Consider the following 16,575-nt stretch of genomic DNA (forward strand, 5'->3'; position numbering starts at 1 on the left):
CATGAAACTTGTACAATTTTACAACTAGACTCAAACAAAAAAAGTTAAAAATAACGATTGTTATTTAAAGTATTTTTCTCCAGATAATGGCACTTTTTATTGTAGCGCTGTTTAGGAAAGTTAAATGTTTTATAATAACATATCTAATTAATTACCTGTTTTTGTAAATAAAAAAACTTGCAAATCTGTTTAGTCACATTTCATATTCATAATTTTACAATGTACAATGTACATAATACTCCTTGTCTTCAATCGTTTTACTATTGTTCTGATTAGGACTACTATCCCAAATACTATTTTAAATACCTATAATTCCTTATGGAATAAGCATGTTATTCCTAAAGACGTTCTCTTTATAAAGGGTATCTTATATATTTGTTATTACTAAATCCTGGAATGTCTCAGCGTTTGACTTATAAGTAGTAGTTAAATATTGCTGTAAAACGAACCACCTCAAATACTCTGACTACTAGGCTATCTAATAGCTTCATATAGTATTACATTTTTATTAATTTAAGATCGGATTTAGAGCGATCTGATTACTTCGACATGCCTGCAAGCCTTTTTACAGATTAAGATTCCTTTTTTAATACTGCTAGAAACGAGGAAGTGAATTATTTCTACATGACCAAGTACCTCGCAGGCCTGGGCAACTTTCTTGTGTATCTCCTTAAAACGGGCAAGTTTGAAAGGTCAACCTGTCCCAATGGGGACGTGGAGTATGACGATGCTAAGCACACATTCTTCTTTTGTAACATTGAAGAAACGAAAGAAGGCGATTCGAGGTTACCGCAGACGAACTCTCAAGAGACTTGTATTCGGAAAATGACCTCTGAGAGACAAGGTTGGGATAGATGTAAAGAGACTTCCGAAAACCAAGATTATTTTAAAAAAAGGGGGAGGGTAATGCAGCTTCCCCTACCGATAAACTGCTACTGTAGAAACCCTTTGTCGTAATATTAATTCAAGTAATGAGGGAAGCAATCCCGAAAAGGAGTAATGTCTGGGCCAGTGGAGTCTTTAATGTGTGCAAGTCCCGTTAACCAGCGGAATACGCTGACAATGCATTATCATTTTTTTCACCTTCACAAAAATATTCATAGGAATATTCAAACACAAATATGAGTATATGTGCGTATTGCGCGCGGGTTTGTGTGTGTGCGTTTGTTGTCTGTGTAGTGAAGTGTGCTGCTAGCCAGTTATGACAAATTTTATAATTTACAAGACTCTAAGTTTCCGCAAAGTTAGTTTAATATCAATAAAATATTTTTACTTATCAGACATGCAAGAAAGTGACTTAATAGAAACTTCCAAACTACTATACACAGTCCTCCATCGTATGGATAGTTGTCTCTGCTATCTACCTGATAAATCACGGGTTAAAATCAGTAGGTGGTCCCAACATTAATAGACAACATGCAATGTACCTCGAAGCCGACATAGCATAATGCTGAGGCCTAAAAGAGAGAGGAAACTGCTATGCAAGATATCCATGCTCCAACCGTCCCATTTTTATTACAGGTCAACAAAACATACTAAAAAGCCCTTTACCGTTTAGCTTGATACAAAGATGACATTACAAGTTCAGTTAAAAAAGTATATTCATTGAATTGTGTTCATAAGTGACTGACAAATGACATATGGTTAACCATCACACTTTACTTTTGTCTATTTAATAATTTGTTGAATCGTTTGTGTAATTTTTATTCGTTGTTAGTTTTTTTACCAACATGGCTAACAAGACATGTCAAGCCTGAACTTGACAGAAATCCGAATTTCCAATGGATTTTATGTTTGTAATTTTTTAATTATCACGTAAAGATAATGTAGGTAAAGTTTCACGCCAAAGTTCAAGCCTCTAAGCCAACTCTTTCGACAGTTACTTTGTACATAGACAGACAGAAATTTAATTTCGTTCATCAGCAACTGGAAAAAGAAGCTGAGCGTTTAGTGAAGACAAGATTGTCTAACCAGGGGCATCTAATTGATGGAATCCATTTGGACTCTGAGTGGACAAGTATTTTCAATGTTTAATAGTGAAGTAGAGATAGTAGAAGTGGAGTATTACATAAAATTTCATCCCTCTAGGTGGACTTGTTCGAACTTGTAATCACGGCGGTATTGAATCTCTGTAGCTAAGCTTTACCAAATAGTATTGGTCAAATGATCATAGGCACGTACTGCTTCAGAACCTTCTTTGGTTCACTTAAACATACTACTACATAAGAAGACCAAATTAAATGTAAACAAACACGAACATTTTTTTTTTCAATATACGTCTTATGGCGTAGCAAGATTAAAATAAAAAGAAGTCTACATACAACAAAATATCCCAAACCAAATTCAATACGTGTCCTAAGTGCTTGGTTTTCGTCTATTTGTCTGTAGCCTATATGCTTTTACTTAAAATTTCGTGACTTACAAACATTTTTAGTCATAGCACTGTCGTGATTACCAATATGTTTGTTACGCTCGTTTCTCAATGTGTAATACTGTTATATTATAATGTATTTTATCTATATTTAACAAAGATCGGAAATAAAATGGAATAATTCTAGTCAATTAGTCATATGATTACTAATTTTCAAATTAAATAAACCAATTGCTATAAAAATACCTGGAGGCCTTTCGCTAATGAAGCCTTACTGATAAAAGTCAAGAAGTACTGATGTCTGTAATTATTTTTTAAATCTAGTCATAGGTTACTTATAGTGTAATAAAAACTTCAAAGGTCTGATTTGTTTCCAGTCCTGTTTAACTTTTAATCTGAAAGGAAATGAAATCAAGTGAAAACTATAAATTACTTAGCAAGTTTGTTTGTAAAATGTGAAAAATACCTAACAATCAGCTGATTTTACTGGCTAATTTATAATTAGATGGAATGGCAATAAAGGACCTAAATGTATGTGCCATAATAGGAAAGGAAGAAGAAGTAAATAGGAGAGGAGAGCTCGTGTTCGGTTTGTGTTGGCGTTTCCGTTGTACTGATAACAGGATTATCTCTAATTTTATCAGTAAATTAATAAAATTCTTTGTCAGATAGTTCAATATTAACGATTATGTCACTCATTTTTTTAATTGGTAGAATTATGAATGTGTATTTTATGTCATACAAAATTAAAGTCCAGTAACATAGCAATTTACTACACTAATTCAATTCGGTGTGAAACTCGTGGTGTTCAGGTTTTTCTTAATTTAAGTCCATCCAGTTGTTATCAATATAATAAATTTAAAATATTGACTGCAGTATTTGTACATATTGTGTTTGAAAGAAACTTCAACTAAATCTTTACAGCTTAAAGGTAAGGTCACATTTTATCAATAATAGTGGTGAAAGAAGTGTTGGATTGTACTTGACAGATTTATTGTATGTGAATAAATGTTTGCTGTGCTTGTATATAAGTAATTATGTTCCATATTGCATGATAACTTGATGTTTAACAACCGATCAGAATATTATTTATTTTATTAACAGACTTACTAGCCTTTTTGAAGTAATAGTGCAAATAACTAACTGCATAACAAGTTATAACATAGGTTTACTATTGTACATCTATTTACATTTAGGAAGTATACTTTTATAAACAGTTGCTATGGTTAACATATTTGTATTAGTAATGTACAGTCACAAAAAAAAGGTAGGGTACGATAAGCGGACCCGGTTTTTTATATCGAAGAAAGTAATCATCGATACCTAATATTCGCATCACAAATTCTAGACTATCAATCAATATAAAAGTAACTATAGTCCTCAATAACAATGATACGCTTTTAATTAAAATATGAATTTAGTATTTACAGTGATCAAACAAGTTATTATAACCAAAATTAGGAAAACTGAAGACGACCATATTTGCTTCTCTCACAGTTACAGTGGTTCTTTTCCACAAATTTCACACAATGAGTTTTTTGGTACGACTTCAACATGTTGAAGCCACGAAAAACATGTCTTATCATCTTTTAAAGCAATGTCATGTAGTTTTCTAAAATTGACTGCCATTTTTTAATAATCATATGTTACTTATGCAAAATTGAAATATTACCTTACATGTATAATTTGAAAGTGTTTACAGCTGTTGATATACATTATTTAAGTTAATTGTTCAAAATAATTAATTATTATTGATTATATCGATGGTTATGATTAAGTCATATCGTTTGCCAAATTCGATATAAAAAACCGGATCCGCTTATCGTACCCTATCCCAAAAAAAAATAGTAATAGTTAACCAAAATGTTATTCAAAATTTCAAATTTGAACCCTTCAAATGTTCATAGAAAATTATTTTTACTAGTTTAAAAATATACGTTTTTAACAATAAGCGATAGGTACACTCTGTATTCAAAACTGTTCAGCTCAAATTGACTTTTTGTAGTATTTTACTTTAAAGTGTGTACATTTTTTATACAGCATGATATCTTCTTGGTCTTGTTCTTCAGCTAATAGAATTGTCTTTTTGAGAAAAAGTGTTCAAATATATATATAATGGTAGGCTATAGTTTTTGTATAACTTATTTATATTTATTTTTTATATTTATTGTTGAATATCAAAAAGGTAAATATAATTATGAACAGATCCTTGTTGATTTCTTTAAGTAATAAAATTTGTTTCTTTCAGTTCAAATCTAATTGTTATTGTAACTAAATTATAAAAGTTAAAAGCAAAAAAAATAAAGCAGGGAATTTTACTTAAAATTAGTGTCATGTCTCCCAGAAGAAGGGGAGGCCAGCTCTGAACCAGCTTCTCAGGCAGGGGGTGTCACACCCTTGTTGAGGCTAGCAAGAACCTCGTAATAGTTAGGGGACGAACCCTACCAAACTCCAACAGTCATCTCCTGCAGCAGACTAGACCTTTTGAATTACCCTTGCACCCCAGAATCTCGACATTTGCAGTTAGTGATGTGCCGCTTCTGGACATCCACAATGTTGCCCAGATATAAGTGACACATCGGTTTTTGCAGTGCCCAGTGGTAGGTTTAACTGGAAGGTAAAAACCAGCCAGATAAATATTTCAAACTTATCACAACTCTACCACATGATGAAGAATAATAACAAGATACGTATTAGATACGTGACAACCGAGAAAGCAGTAATACACGCCACGGATATGTTTGGTTATGGCTCTGTAGGAGACGCAGAACTGACGAGCAGGTGGTTGGAGTTAGACAAAGGGCGTTCTCCTCCCCTTGCCGCAGAGTTATGGTCGTTTATAAATACTTCAAGATTCAAGGTTTTTATTGTCGTTGTGCAATCCATAGAAATGCAATTGACAAAGTCATAGCTAATTATTTACAATGATCACAGCATATAAACCTTAAAAAATACATATTAGGCACATATTTTTCATGTTTACAAGTCAATTGAATAAATATGAAAGTCAATAAGTAAATTAAACTATGTACATAAATTATTTACTAAAGTTAATGTAAGGTTTAAAAGTTGAATCTACACACAGTTAAAAATATCATAAATAAATGAATAAATAATTTAAAATCTAGGCTACTAATATCACAGTTCAAAAAATCATTCACTGAATAAAAAACATTTAGTTTAAACCACCTTTCTGTTATTTTTTTAAAACTTTGCAGGGGTACAGTCCATGCCTTTTCAGGTAATTTGTTAAAAAATTTAAGTTTCATTTTATTGTGACTTCTATTGGTTTTCTCTAATTTTATTTGAGGCAATTCTAAGAAATAATTTGATCTAGTTGGATATCTATGTACTTCCTGCCTACTTTAAACAACTCAAGACTCTCTTTAACACTAATTAACACTCCGATGCTCGCGCGGAGTGCAATAGCACTCCAGGTATTTCTTTTTCTTCAAAAAACGCAGTTGGCAGCACTGCTGACCTTGAGCGGTCAAATACCTTCTCCCCAACTCCCCCGGCACACTTCAGTTTAGTCGCAACTGCCGTTACGCACTTGTCTATTTTATATCGATTTATTTCTCTAGCGCTACAGTTTTGGATTGCCACTGCACTCCACGCGAGCATCCACGTTCCATTTTTTTTTCACTGAGTGACGTGTGTTGTGATTTTATTGCAATTAATTTTGACATTGTTCTCCTGTTTAAAAAAGTATGTATTTGTGTTAGAAAATAACAATGGCTGACGGTGAACAGTTACGACGTTGGTTAGCTGAAACGGAGGAAGACATTGACTGTATAGTGGGTGAGGAAGATCCCGATGAACTAGAAACTGATTATATTGAAGTTCAAGATGACGCCAGACCTGAAGTTGAAAGCCGTTCTGATTCCGAAGATGTTAGTGTTCAATGAAATGGATATTTTCGGAAATTGTGTGGCAGAAAATTGAAGGCCCTGAAGAACAGACATCAGAGGTTGAATCTCCGCTACCCTGTCCACAGGCTCCACTGCAAGTTCCATTTGTAAACCCTGAATTTTATTTAGGAAGGGATCGAGAAAACAAGATGGTATATTGACCCACAAACACCAAGAACATCCCGCACTCCTAGGCACAACATCGTCCCAGTCTTCCACAGACCCGGACCCGCAAGGTAATGCTAGGTTAGCTTGAAACACCTGAGCAGGCTTTTTTTGAATATGATTGACGAAGAAATTATATCAAAAATTGTTGAATACACAAATATTTATATTGCCAAAATTAGGACCAACTTTGAAAGAGAGAGAGATTCCAGGCCAACAGATGTTCGTGAACTGAAAGCCCTGATTGGAAATTTTGTACATTGCCGGTGCTCTAAAAGGTGGAAGAAGGAACTTGTTTGATATGTGGGACAACACTAGTGGTACTGGAGTCGAATTAGTGTACGTTGCAATGAGTTTGAAACCGATTTAAATTTTTTACTACGCTGCCTCAGGTTTGATGACATTCGTAGCCGAGAAGAACGAAAATCAATTGACATTTTCACTGCATTCAGAGAAATCTTTGAAAAATTTGTGTCCAATTGCAAGAGCTCATATAAACCAAATGATTACCTGACACTATGAACAGATGAATATGAATGATTAACAGTTGGTGGCTTTTTAGAGGAAACTGTCCCTTTCGAGTATATATGCCCAACAAAACCGGCTAAGTATGGGATTAAAGTGTTTGCTTTGGTATCTACTTCAAACTTTTACGCTACAAATTTGGAAGTTTTTGTTCGTAAACAGCCTGATGGCCCTTATCGAGTTAGCAGCAACACTTCAGATTTGGTTGTACGATTAGTAGATCCTGTAAAAGGAAGTAAAACAGGAACATAACTTGTGATAACTGGTTCAGCTCTGTGCCCCTAGTCATAAGACTACGAGAAGAATTCAAAACTAACTATGTTAGCAACATTGAGGAAGAACAAACGAGAAGTGCCTCCAGATTTCTTACCCGAGTCAAAGAGACAAATAAAAAGTAGTGTTTTTGGCTTCCAGAAAAAACTGCACTTTGGTGTCTTATGTGCCAAAGAAAAACAAAGCTGTTTTGATGATTTCTTCTATGCATGACAATGCTGCAATCAATGAAGCAACTGGGGATGACAAGAAGCCAGTCATAGTTACTGACTATAACGACACAAAATATGGTGTTGATATCCTCGACAAAATGTGTCGACAATATGATGTTTCCAGGAACTCAAGACGTTGGCCATTGACTCTCTTCTTTCCACATACTCAACGTTGGGAGGTGTTAATGCGTTTGAATATCTATAAAGCAAACCAAAACATTGCTTTTGTAAACAGATTGGACTTTTTGAAGAACCTGTCCATTTCAACTAATGAAACCTCACATTGAGTATCGAGTTAGCCTTGACATGATTCCTAAACAGATAAGAACAAGGGGAAAGTTTTCTATTGAAGCTGGACAACGCAGGACCTTGTCAACCTCAAACCTCAGAGAACAGCTGTACAAGGGAGATGTTACCTCTGCGGTAGAGGAAGGAACAAGACCTCGAGGAAATCATGTTTCAAGTGCAACAAGTGGGTGTGTCCCGACCATTCAAAAAGTGTTTGTGTAGAGTGTGCTGAATAGGTAAATAAAGTTTGAATCTTCTGTATCAGTTTTTAGTTTATTTCTAGCTTAGTTATAGTTTGTATAGTCTATCTTAAGAGCTGATGATTGATTTTTCCACGGAAAAGGCAAAAATTATTTGTTAACAACTCATCAATTTCTTTAATTCTAATTATTACTATTATTATGTTCTATTTAAGTATGCTGTGTGTCTGAAAATGTAAATACATATTTGTTTTGGTAAATTACATGTGTATGAGCATGTTATTACACCTTAAACGCAAATTGAAATTACCAAAATTGCGAAATAAAATGGAGTGCAATAGCACTCCACGCGAGCACTCACGTTACACCAATCCACGCGAGCACTGGAGTGTTAAACAGCAATATATATATAAATTATAAAGGGTCATTACTTCTAGTTCTTTAAAAATTTCTACACACGACGCCCTAGGTTCAACAATTTTTATTATCCTAAGGGCTTTTTTTGCCATACAAAAACTTTTTTGGAATTACAAGAGCTACCCCATAGGGTTATGCCATAACGCAAATGAGATTGAAAAAATGCATAGTAGGCCATAATTAGCATATTTCTTGATACACAGTTTTTTAACCTTCTCAAAAGATAGGTTACCCTTGTCAGTTTTTTACACAGTTCTTCAATGTGATAATCCCAGCTTAACCTACTATCTAGATACATTCCCAAAAGCTTTACAGGCTTAATATCTTTATATATTGTGTGATTCAAAGAGAAAATGATTTTTTCAGTTTTGCTGTTGTTTACCATAAGTTTATTAGCCTCAAACCAATCTAATGCCCTTTTAACTGCCTGGTTTTCCAACTTAACAAGTTCATCAAGATGTTGATCAAAATTTAAGAGAGTGGTATCGTCAGCGTACAATATTGTTGTACAGTACACGGTGTATTAAAAGCTAAGTCATTGATGGCAATAATAACGAAGAGTAAAGGTCCTAACACTGAACCTTGCGGGACACCCACTTTTATTTCTCTAAAATTAGATTGTCTTGCCCTTGTACAACCATCTGCTCTCTATAACTAAGGAATGATTTGAAAAGACTTAGTTCATTATTCTTAATACCATAACAAAACATTTTTTTCACTATTAATTCATGAGAAATACAGTCAAAGGCCTTTGATAAATCTATCAGTGTTGCAGACGTCCTTGGCAATCTAGATAAGCATAGAGTATGCACCAGGTAATTTCAAAGACTTTTTGTGAATTAAAAAACTTCCCAAGAAACATAATCTTTAATATCAGATATAACTACTGTACTTGACATTTTGGTTTAAATCTACTTTTCTAATATATCCGTCTAGGGCTTGGGAAGGGTTAAGAAAAATAATTACACAACAAAATATGTTTGAATGTTGCGTTTAGCTGGAATGGAAGTATGCATATTATTTGCCACTTTATTTGAATTTGTATAGTCTCTTAAAATAGTATAGTTATAATAATTTTAATAACTTAATGTATACAACCAAACTTAGTTGAAACATTACATTTTATGCAAAACAAGGATCAAATCTGTTTTTGCTGAAGTATACTTGTCAAAATTGATAGCTAATTTGTTAACTTTCATAGAAGATTATTAGGAAAGTATTCCACTGCAAGAAGATAGAAGACTTGTTGCGTCTCACAAATATTTTCTATGTAATACAGCGGATTTTTTGTGAAGGTTTTAATTGAGCCCCTTGTGGTCATCAATAATCTATTAAACAGTACATACACTTACTAAATTGAATGTTTTTGAAATGTAATCAGTATATATGTATTCAATTTGTTTCAGAATGGATTCAAACACGGATACTGGATTCATGAATAGCAGTGATTATGAACAAATAATCAATGATTTGTAAGTATTCTGCCAATATGTTTCCAACCAGGATTTACACATCTATGTCACTGGTGTCCAGAGAGAGCAATGAGATTGATATCTGCAAATAATTATTTATACAGCAACATTTATATGGGATACATTACTTTACTTTTTGTAAATTAACAACTTTTTAGGATAAATAAAATTAGTTTGAATAAATATTTGTTTTTGGGATTGTAAATGGATATATTTTGTAATATGGCAGCCAACTTCAAATTTCGTTATGGAACACTGTATTTTTTTACATTTTTAAGTTTAACCCAATATTTAAAAAAAATTATTCTTTGATTATTCTTTGATGTTTTTGATAACTTTAACTTTATAAACCTTCGCACCAAGCTTGTAAAAAGTTGTTCTTTATTCTTTAATTAGGTCTTTAAACTTAACTCTTTGCACACCACTAATAAATCCACTAACTTTCTTGTAACGCCAAGACAAGTGAAAAATTTTGTTTCTTTAAGTTCAACGTTATATTTTTTATAAAAACTAAATTATAAAAGGTAAAAGCAAAAAAAGTATAAAACAAGGCATTTGACTTAAAATTAGCGTTGTTGATAAAAATAAAAAAGAACTATTTGCAAAACTGTTTATTTTCAATAAATTTTAATTTCATTGTAAAATGTAATAAAATTGAACGTTTAATTAAATTTTACTATAGAACAAGATAAATATTTCAAACTAATCACAACACTACCACATGATGAAGAATAATAACAAGATATGTATAAGACGCGTGATAACCGAGAAAGCAGTAATACACGCCACAGATATGTTTGGTTATGGCTCTGTAGGAGACGCAGAACTGACAATCAGGTGGTCGGGATTAGACAAAGGGCGCTCCCCTCCCCCTGCCGCAGGATAAAGATAGTTTATAAATAATTCCTTGGCAAACACAATAAGCACAAAGCGTGCACCAGGCATTTTGAAGGCCTTTTGTGAACTTAAAATTAAAAACTCTCCAAGAGACATAATCTATAATATTGGATATAATTGTATTTTGCGTTTTGATAAAAGCACTAAACTGCACTTAGTCCTATAAGAACCTTAGTGCTGCTTCCGGAGTGACAGGATATTCAGGATGGGTAAGGTTGGGGAGTAGGCTCCGCTTCCTATCGAGATCCATGACGAAGAATTAGGGCACACCCTTGTTGAGACTAGTAAGAACCTCTGATAAGGAATGAACCCGACCAAACTTCAACAGTCATACTAGTCAGTAAACTAGACCTATCGAATTACCCTTGCACCTCAGAATCTCGACATTTGCAGTTAGTGATGTGCCGCTCCTGGACATCCACAATGTTGCCTAGATTTAAGTGACACATAAGTTTTTGCTGTCCCCAGTGATAAGTTCAACTGAATGATATAAACCAGCCAGAAGTGATCCGTGCTGGGTTTACATTTTACTATATATAACAAGATAAATATTCCAAACTAATCATAACACTACCACATGATGAAGAATAGTAACAAGATATGTATTAGATGCGTGACAACTGAAAAAGCAGTAATACATGCCAATAAAGTTTTTTTTTCCATGTAGCATGGGAGGAAATGTTGACTTTGGACCAAGAAGTGTATTGAAGGACATTCAATTGAAATTTTTAAGGCATGAAGTCTCAATGATTAATGAATAATATTGTGGACTGTTGATATGGGTATATGTTTAACTGAAGTCTTTGTCAGGCAATAGATTTTTTTCGGACGTCTGATGCAATATTGTTGGATTTCTTCACTTGTTTATGGCCAGTCAGTTAACTGTTAAACCAGCGATCAATTGCTTTATCATTAGGCGATAACGTAACTCGAAACCGACACTGTACATTTTACAATTGATTTCAATTTTGCGTACCACAGAACACGCTATGCCTTGTGTTGTGCTATAAAAATCATACTCGCGACTGGTGCCAGGCGTATCAGTGACAATGACAGACTGACTGTCACCAAGCAAGCAGTTGTTCTGTGGATACCAAGGTCAAAGTTCCTCCCACGCTACATGGAAAACAAAACTTAGTTATTTCAACTTTAATTTTACGTTTAGTTATCTTGAATAGTTTTTAAGTAAAGGCCTTTGAAACTCACAGGATTCTTTTTCAGAGACCCTGTGTTAATACTTTTTCTAATATAAATTCCTTTAGAGAAAAGCAGTAAGTACAAGCTAATGATCATAGCCAGTTAGTATTTACTGCAAGCTGTCTATGAACATAAATAACGATGATATGAATTTGTACGCAACACTATTCAAAATGTATAAAACTGGACTGGCAGTATGGAAAGATATAGTAAGTATATTACCTGGTGGCAAAAGGATTAAAACAAAATTGTCTGGCTAAATAAATTTGAATTTAATTGATAAATTTAAATAAAAGTTATAAAATCAGAAGAAAGTAAAATAAATGCACTGTACACATCAAACAATTACACAGACATCCACAAGGTAATAGCAAAATATAGAGAAATTACAGCAAATCTAACTGCGCAATACTTTTTTGGCCGCTAATACCCAAGGCAAGTCCAGCGGATCTGGCTGATATTGGCCGTTTAATCGGTAGAGGATTAAGTGACTATTACAATGTTACGCTTTTTTTTAATGATTGGAATCTAATTTTAAAAAGTCATGAAATGTGTTAAACCCGTAAACTCCACAAAATACAGTACCCCATAAGATACTTTTATGCTGGCTGCCATGTTGGAACAACTTTTTATTACAAAAATCTTAAGCTAATGTAAAAATATATAAGATTACTTTTCTTGTTTCAGAAAAGCTGACAGCACTTTCTGCGAGTATAAATTTTCACCGTCTGAAATTACTGTGAGTATTGATAATTTTATTGTATGTAATTGAGACACAAAATAAATTAACAACTAATCTTTAGTTTGATTTAGGTCAGATTGTCAATTTGCTTAAGTGTGAGTAACACATACTTGTACAATACACTTTCCTTGGTTCCATGTACACTTTTAGAGGCATTGACATCATTATTTATTACAAAACTCTTATACACAACTTTCACATTACATACACAACTTTGTTTTCTTTTGAAATATAGATCAAAGACCCTGCACTTGGTTCTTAAATAACCTCAACAGCTATCTTACTTCATTTACCTCTTGAATCCAAGGCTTCTGCAGAAACTAATGAGATTTATGGGTTCGTGTTCACTGATCTTTGAGTATCCCACTTGGAAAGTTTGGATGTTTGGAGGTTTGTCCTCGAATCAAGCTGAAACTGCTATACGGATTGTGCTGAAATTTGGAACAGGTATAGCTTTTGGTCTGAATTAACATTTAGAGTGCTTTTTACCACCCATAACATATTCATTTCACCAAATAAAGTCAAATTCAAATTGAAAAATTAGTTTGTTTACATTTGAATGTTATGATAAGAACGAAACGTAATAACGTTTCATAATTCAAATTAAACTGGCACTAAACAGCTGTTGTCAGCTATAATTCAACAAACTTTCTGAAACATCTGTTTAAATTGCTAATGAAAATAAAAAGATAATGGCGGGCGACTTATTATGCCAAAACACCAGGGGTGAATTTAAACGACCAGAACAGACCCATATTGACCGCAGCAACCTTTTAGTTGTATGATACACTTTCGTCATTGGGATAAAAAGGCTAACTCTTATTGTTACTGAAGCCATCGAAGAACTTCAATAAATTATCATGGAATGTGGGAGGGAAATACTAGTCTTATAAAAACTGTTTCACTTTACGACTTCAGGATCCCAAACCTCTGTTCTTTAACCCTTTTAACCCCAGCCATTTTTCCATGGACTTGCCAGAAAGCCCATGGCGATAAGGGACCGTAGTGCAGAATTAAGGGAAAATACATATAGTTTTCTTATTTTTGAAGATAATTTTTAGGTTTTTGTTTTAAATTGTTCACAAATAAGTGTACTCTTAGATGTAATAGTTAAAAAGTACTTTTACAGAATGATTTGTTTTTTTTAGCGTATTTATACATTAAAAAAAATTTTTTTTTTATTTTTTATAGTTTGGACATACATAAAGGGTAGGAAAAAAAATTGTAGCCCCTGAAAAATGAAGCAATTTTGTTGTACACATATTTCTTACTACACACACCAAATTTGAAGAACTTTCCTTGATAAATGCAGGAGATATATCCAATTCATCCAATTCATTGTATTGCTGCATAAGCACTTCTTCATATATTTCCAAATACATGTCAGTAGAAGTATACAGATATGTATACTTGTTTTTGTACTTTTGAAATAATAACAATTGTAAAATAACACAAAATAATTGTAATGGTTTGTAAGACTAAAACTTGTTTAATCTTTCAAAAAAGTAAAAGAAATAATATTTACAATATATACATTTTATATAAACAACTCAATTCATTGTCTTCAAAAATAGCACATTCACCACTAATAATTTGGGATTATACCGACCACACCAGTATGAAGAACACAAAAATATAAATTTATAGAAACAAACATGATAGAACGAAAAAACAACTCTTTAATTACAAAATTACAAACTTACAAGCATTTCTTGGCATTGTTCTATCGGTATTGTTGTCGCTGTTATCTTATCTTTCTCGAGAATCCCGATTACGACAGGCCACGCGGCATCACATGATTTGCACGGTACATAATTGCCTTTCCATTACAATTCAATTTATATTTCTGATCAGATCCTCTAGAATTTGATATTTTACTGATAGGTACTATCTCGAGCGATGTTTTTCTTTCGTTGACATCAGCGCGAAGGCATGGCACTCGCATTTTGGGTGGCGGAGTGTGATCAAGAATAAAAACAAGTTTTGAGTGTTTTTTCAATAAGTTTAGTTTTAGTTTTAGTTTAGAGTTTAGTTTTAGTTTGATCATGTTTGTTTTTATTGAATTTTTGTGTTTGGAGAAATGTAGAGGTAAAACACGGAAGTACAACAAAGCGACGCACCAGCTGAACGGGCGGCGAGACTCTGCAATCACGTTATCTACTAGACGCTCGACTTTGACCTCTGTCTGAGGATGGGGAGGGGTTTGCGATAAGACAATTCCTGTTTTATATTGACGAAATATTGTTCTATGCTAATCTAGTACTCAGTAGAAGCAAAATGTCAAATAGCGATTCATGTCTGGGTGTGGTCGGTATAATCCCAAAGTACCAATAATAGTGTTTATCAAAGTGTTTTCACTCACTGGTAACTTTTCTCTACGACGTTTACTCATGTTTTTTTACTAATAATACAATAAATCACACGAAAAACAACCGCTTTCAATCACGCAAACTAATTGAGGTTATAAGTCAGCATACAACAACAATGCAACTGAAGTCGTTTGACAGCTGACATCGACAAATAAACTACGCTCAACGACGACGAAATACGATGCCAATTGGAAGGTTTATTGTTTTTGCATGTAGCCCGTTTCTTCACCGACTACTATACCGAAACTGATGGCATTTGGACATATTATTAGCCAGCTACATTAAATTCTTGAGACGTCCGGTATATCGGACGTTGGGCATTTTAGCTAGACCACCTCTGTCCGATATATCGGACGCTGGGGCTAAAAGGGTTAAACTTAAATCTAAATTGGATCAGGAGATTGGAATAGCTTTGGGTGACTATCGATTATCTCTAGACTGTTTAGAAAAAGAATACATAGATTGCGTGCGAAGCCGCGGGTAACTGCTAGTAGAAAATAAATCAATAGATACTATTTAGTTACATATTGTAGAACATTCCAGCCATATAAGCTCCATTGATTTTTCTGCTTCTCCACAAAGTCTGCATTCATGAGCTCAAATCCATCATCATTAGGTGTTTCTGTAGGAAGCTATGTCCCTTTAGCGTTGAAAGTATATTTATCCTACTTACTTACATAAAGAGAACACTCCTGCCCTTAGAAGGACACGTACAAATTTTTGATTGCCTTTCTCCATGTTGTGGATTTGAATCACTTTATTTCCAGTAATTTACTGGACATAAGATAGATATAGTATGAGGGGTTGATTCAATTTGAATAAGAAAAATTTAGCTCCAATTTTCTTTCCTTTTATTGAAGTGTTTGTATCTTGTAGTGTGTGTGTCTCTGATGTCAAAATGAAGTAAAAGTTCGTTTTGAGCTTCTTCGTTGCCAACTTTATTTTGATCTTTAGACGAACATGACTCCAGATTCCACGAGTCAAGTTTGAGACATTTTCAGATACCATATGCACAGTAAAAGGAAGGTTGAACTGGAGCTAAATTCAATATTCAATTTACTACAGCTCTGCTGTATGAAGAGGAAATTCCATAGACCAGATCTGGCCATTCCAAATTGCTAGCAAAGCTTCCCTTTCTAGGGCCTTTTTTTATTTTTCATTTACAAGAATGCCTTAATATTGTGGGTAAGCCTTCTAGTGAATGTTTTCAGTTGCCATGATTGCGGCTTGGAGTAGTGTGGCTTGTTTTTCTGTGGGACATAAATAATCCAAAACCTGCTCTGAACCCAGGTGTGAATTGTCAGTGAAATACTTAAAGACACCTTTTTGTAGGCTTTCTTTGTATACCTTTTACACCAATTTTCGATTGAGGCACTATAATTTATCGGAAGGATTTATTAGGTATAAATATTTTCGTACTCGTTTCAGTTGCCATGACCATTATATCATTCATTTTTTATTTCTATGCAAACATTGCATGGTTTATCAAAACATTAATTTTTTACCATATATTTATTCAGACAAGTTAATTATCTT

The 16,575-nt window shown here is 33.6% G+C and overlaps 1 protein-coding gene across 2 annotated transcripts in view; it reads left to right on the forward strand.

Moving 5' to 3' along the window:
- The first annotated feature begins 2,904 nt into the window (after positions 1 to 2,904).
- The window catches only part of LOC124359614 (cellular tumor antigen p53), a 37,134-nt gene continuing 23,463 nt past the window's right edge, over positions 2,905 to 16,575 (forward strand). Inside the window, exons 1-3 of one of the 2 annotated variants that reach the window (XM_046812500.1) lie at positions 2,905 to 3,302; positions 9,769 to 9,834; positions 12,616 to 12,667. In XM_046812500.1, the coding sequence (XP_046668456.1) occupies positions 9,770 to 9,834; positions 12,616 to 12,667 (117 nt within the window). In that variant the 5' untranslated portion in view covers positions 2,905 to 3,302; position 9,769. The remainder of the gene's footprint in view (positions 3,303 to 9,768; positions 9,835 to 12,615; positions 12,668 to 16,575) is intronic. The other variant, XM_046812506.1, reaches the window with a different exon arrangement.

Source organism: Homalodisca vitripennis, chromosome 1, assembly GCF_021130785.1.
Source record: "Homalodisca vitripennis isolate AUS2020 chromosome 1, UT_GWSS_2.1, whole genome shotgun sequence".
Taxonomy (NCBI): Eukaryota; Metazoa; Arthropoda; class Insecta; order Hemiptera; family Cicadellidae; genus Homalodisca; species Homalodisca vitripennis.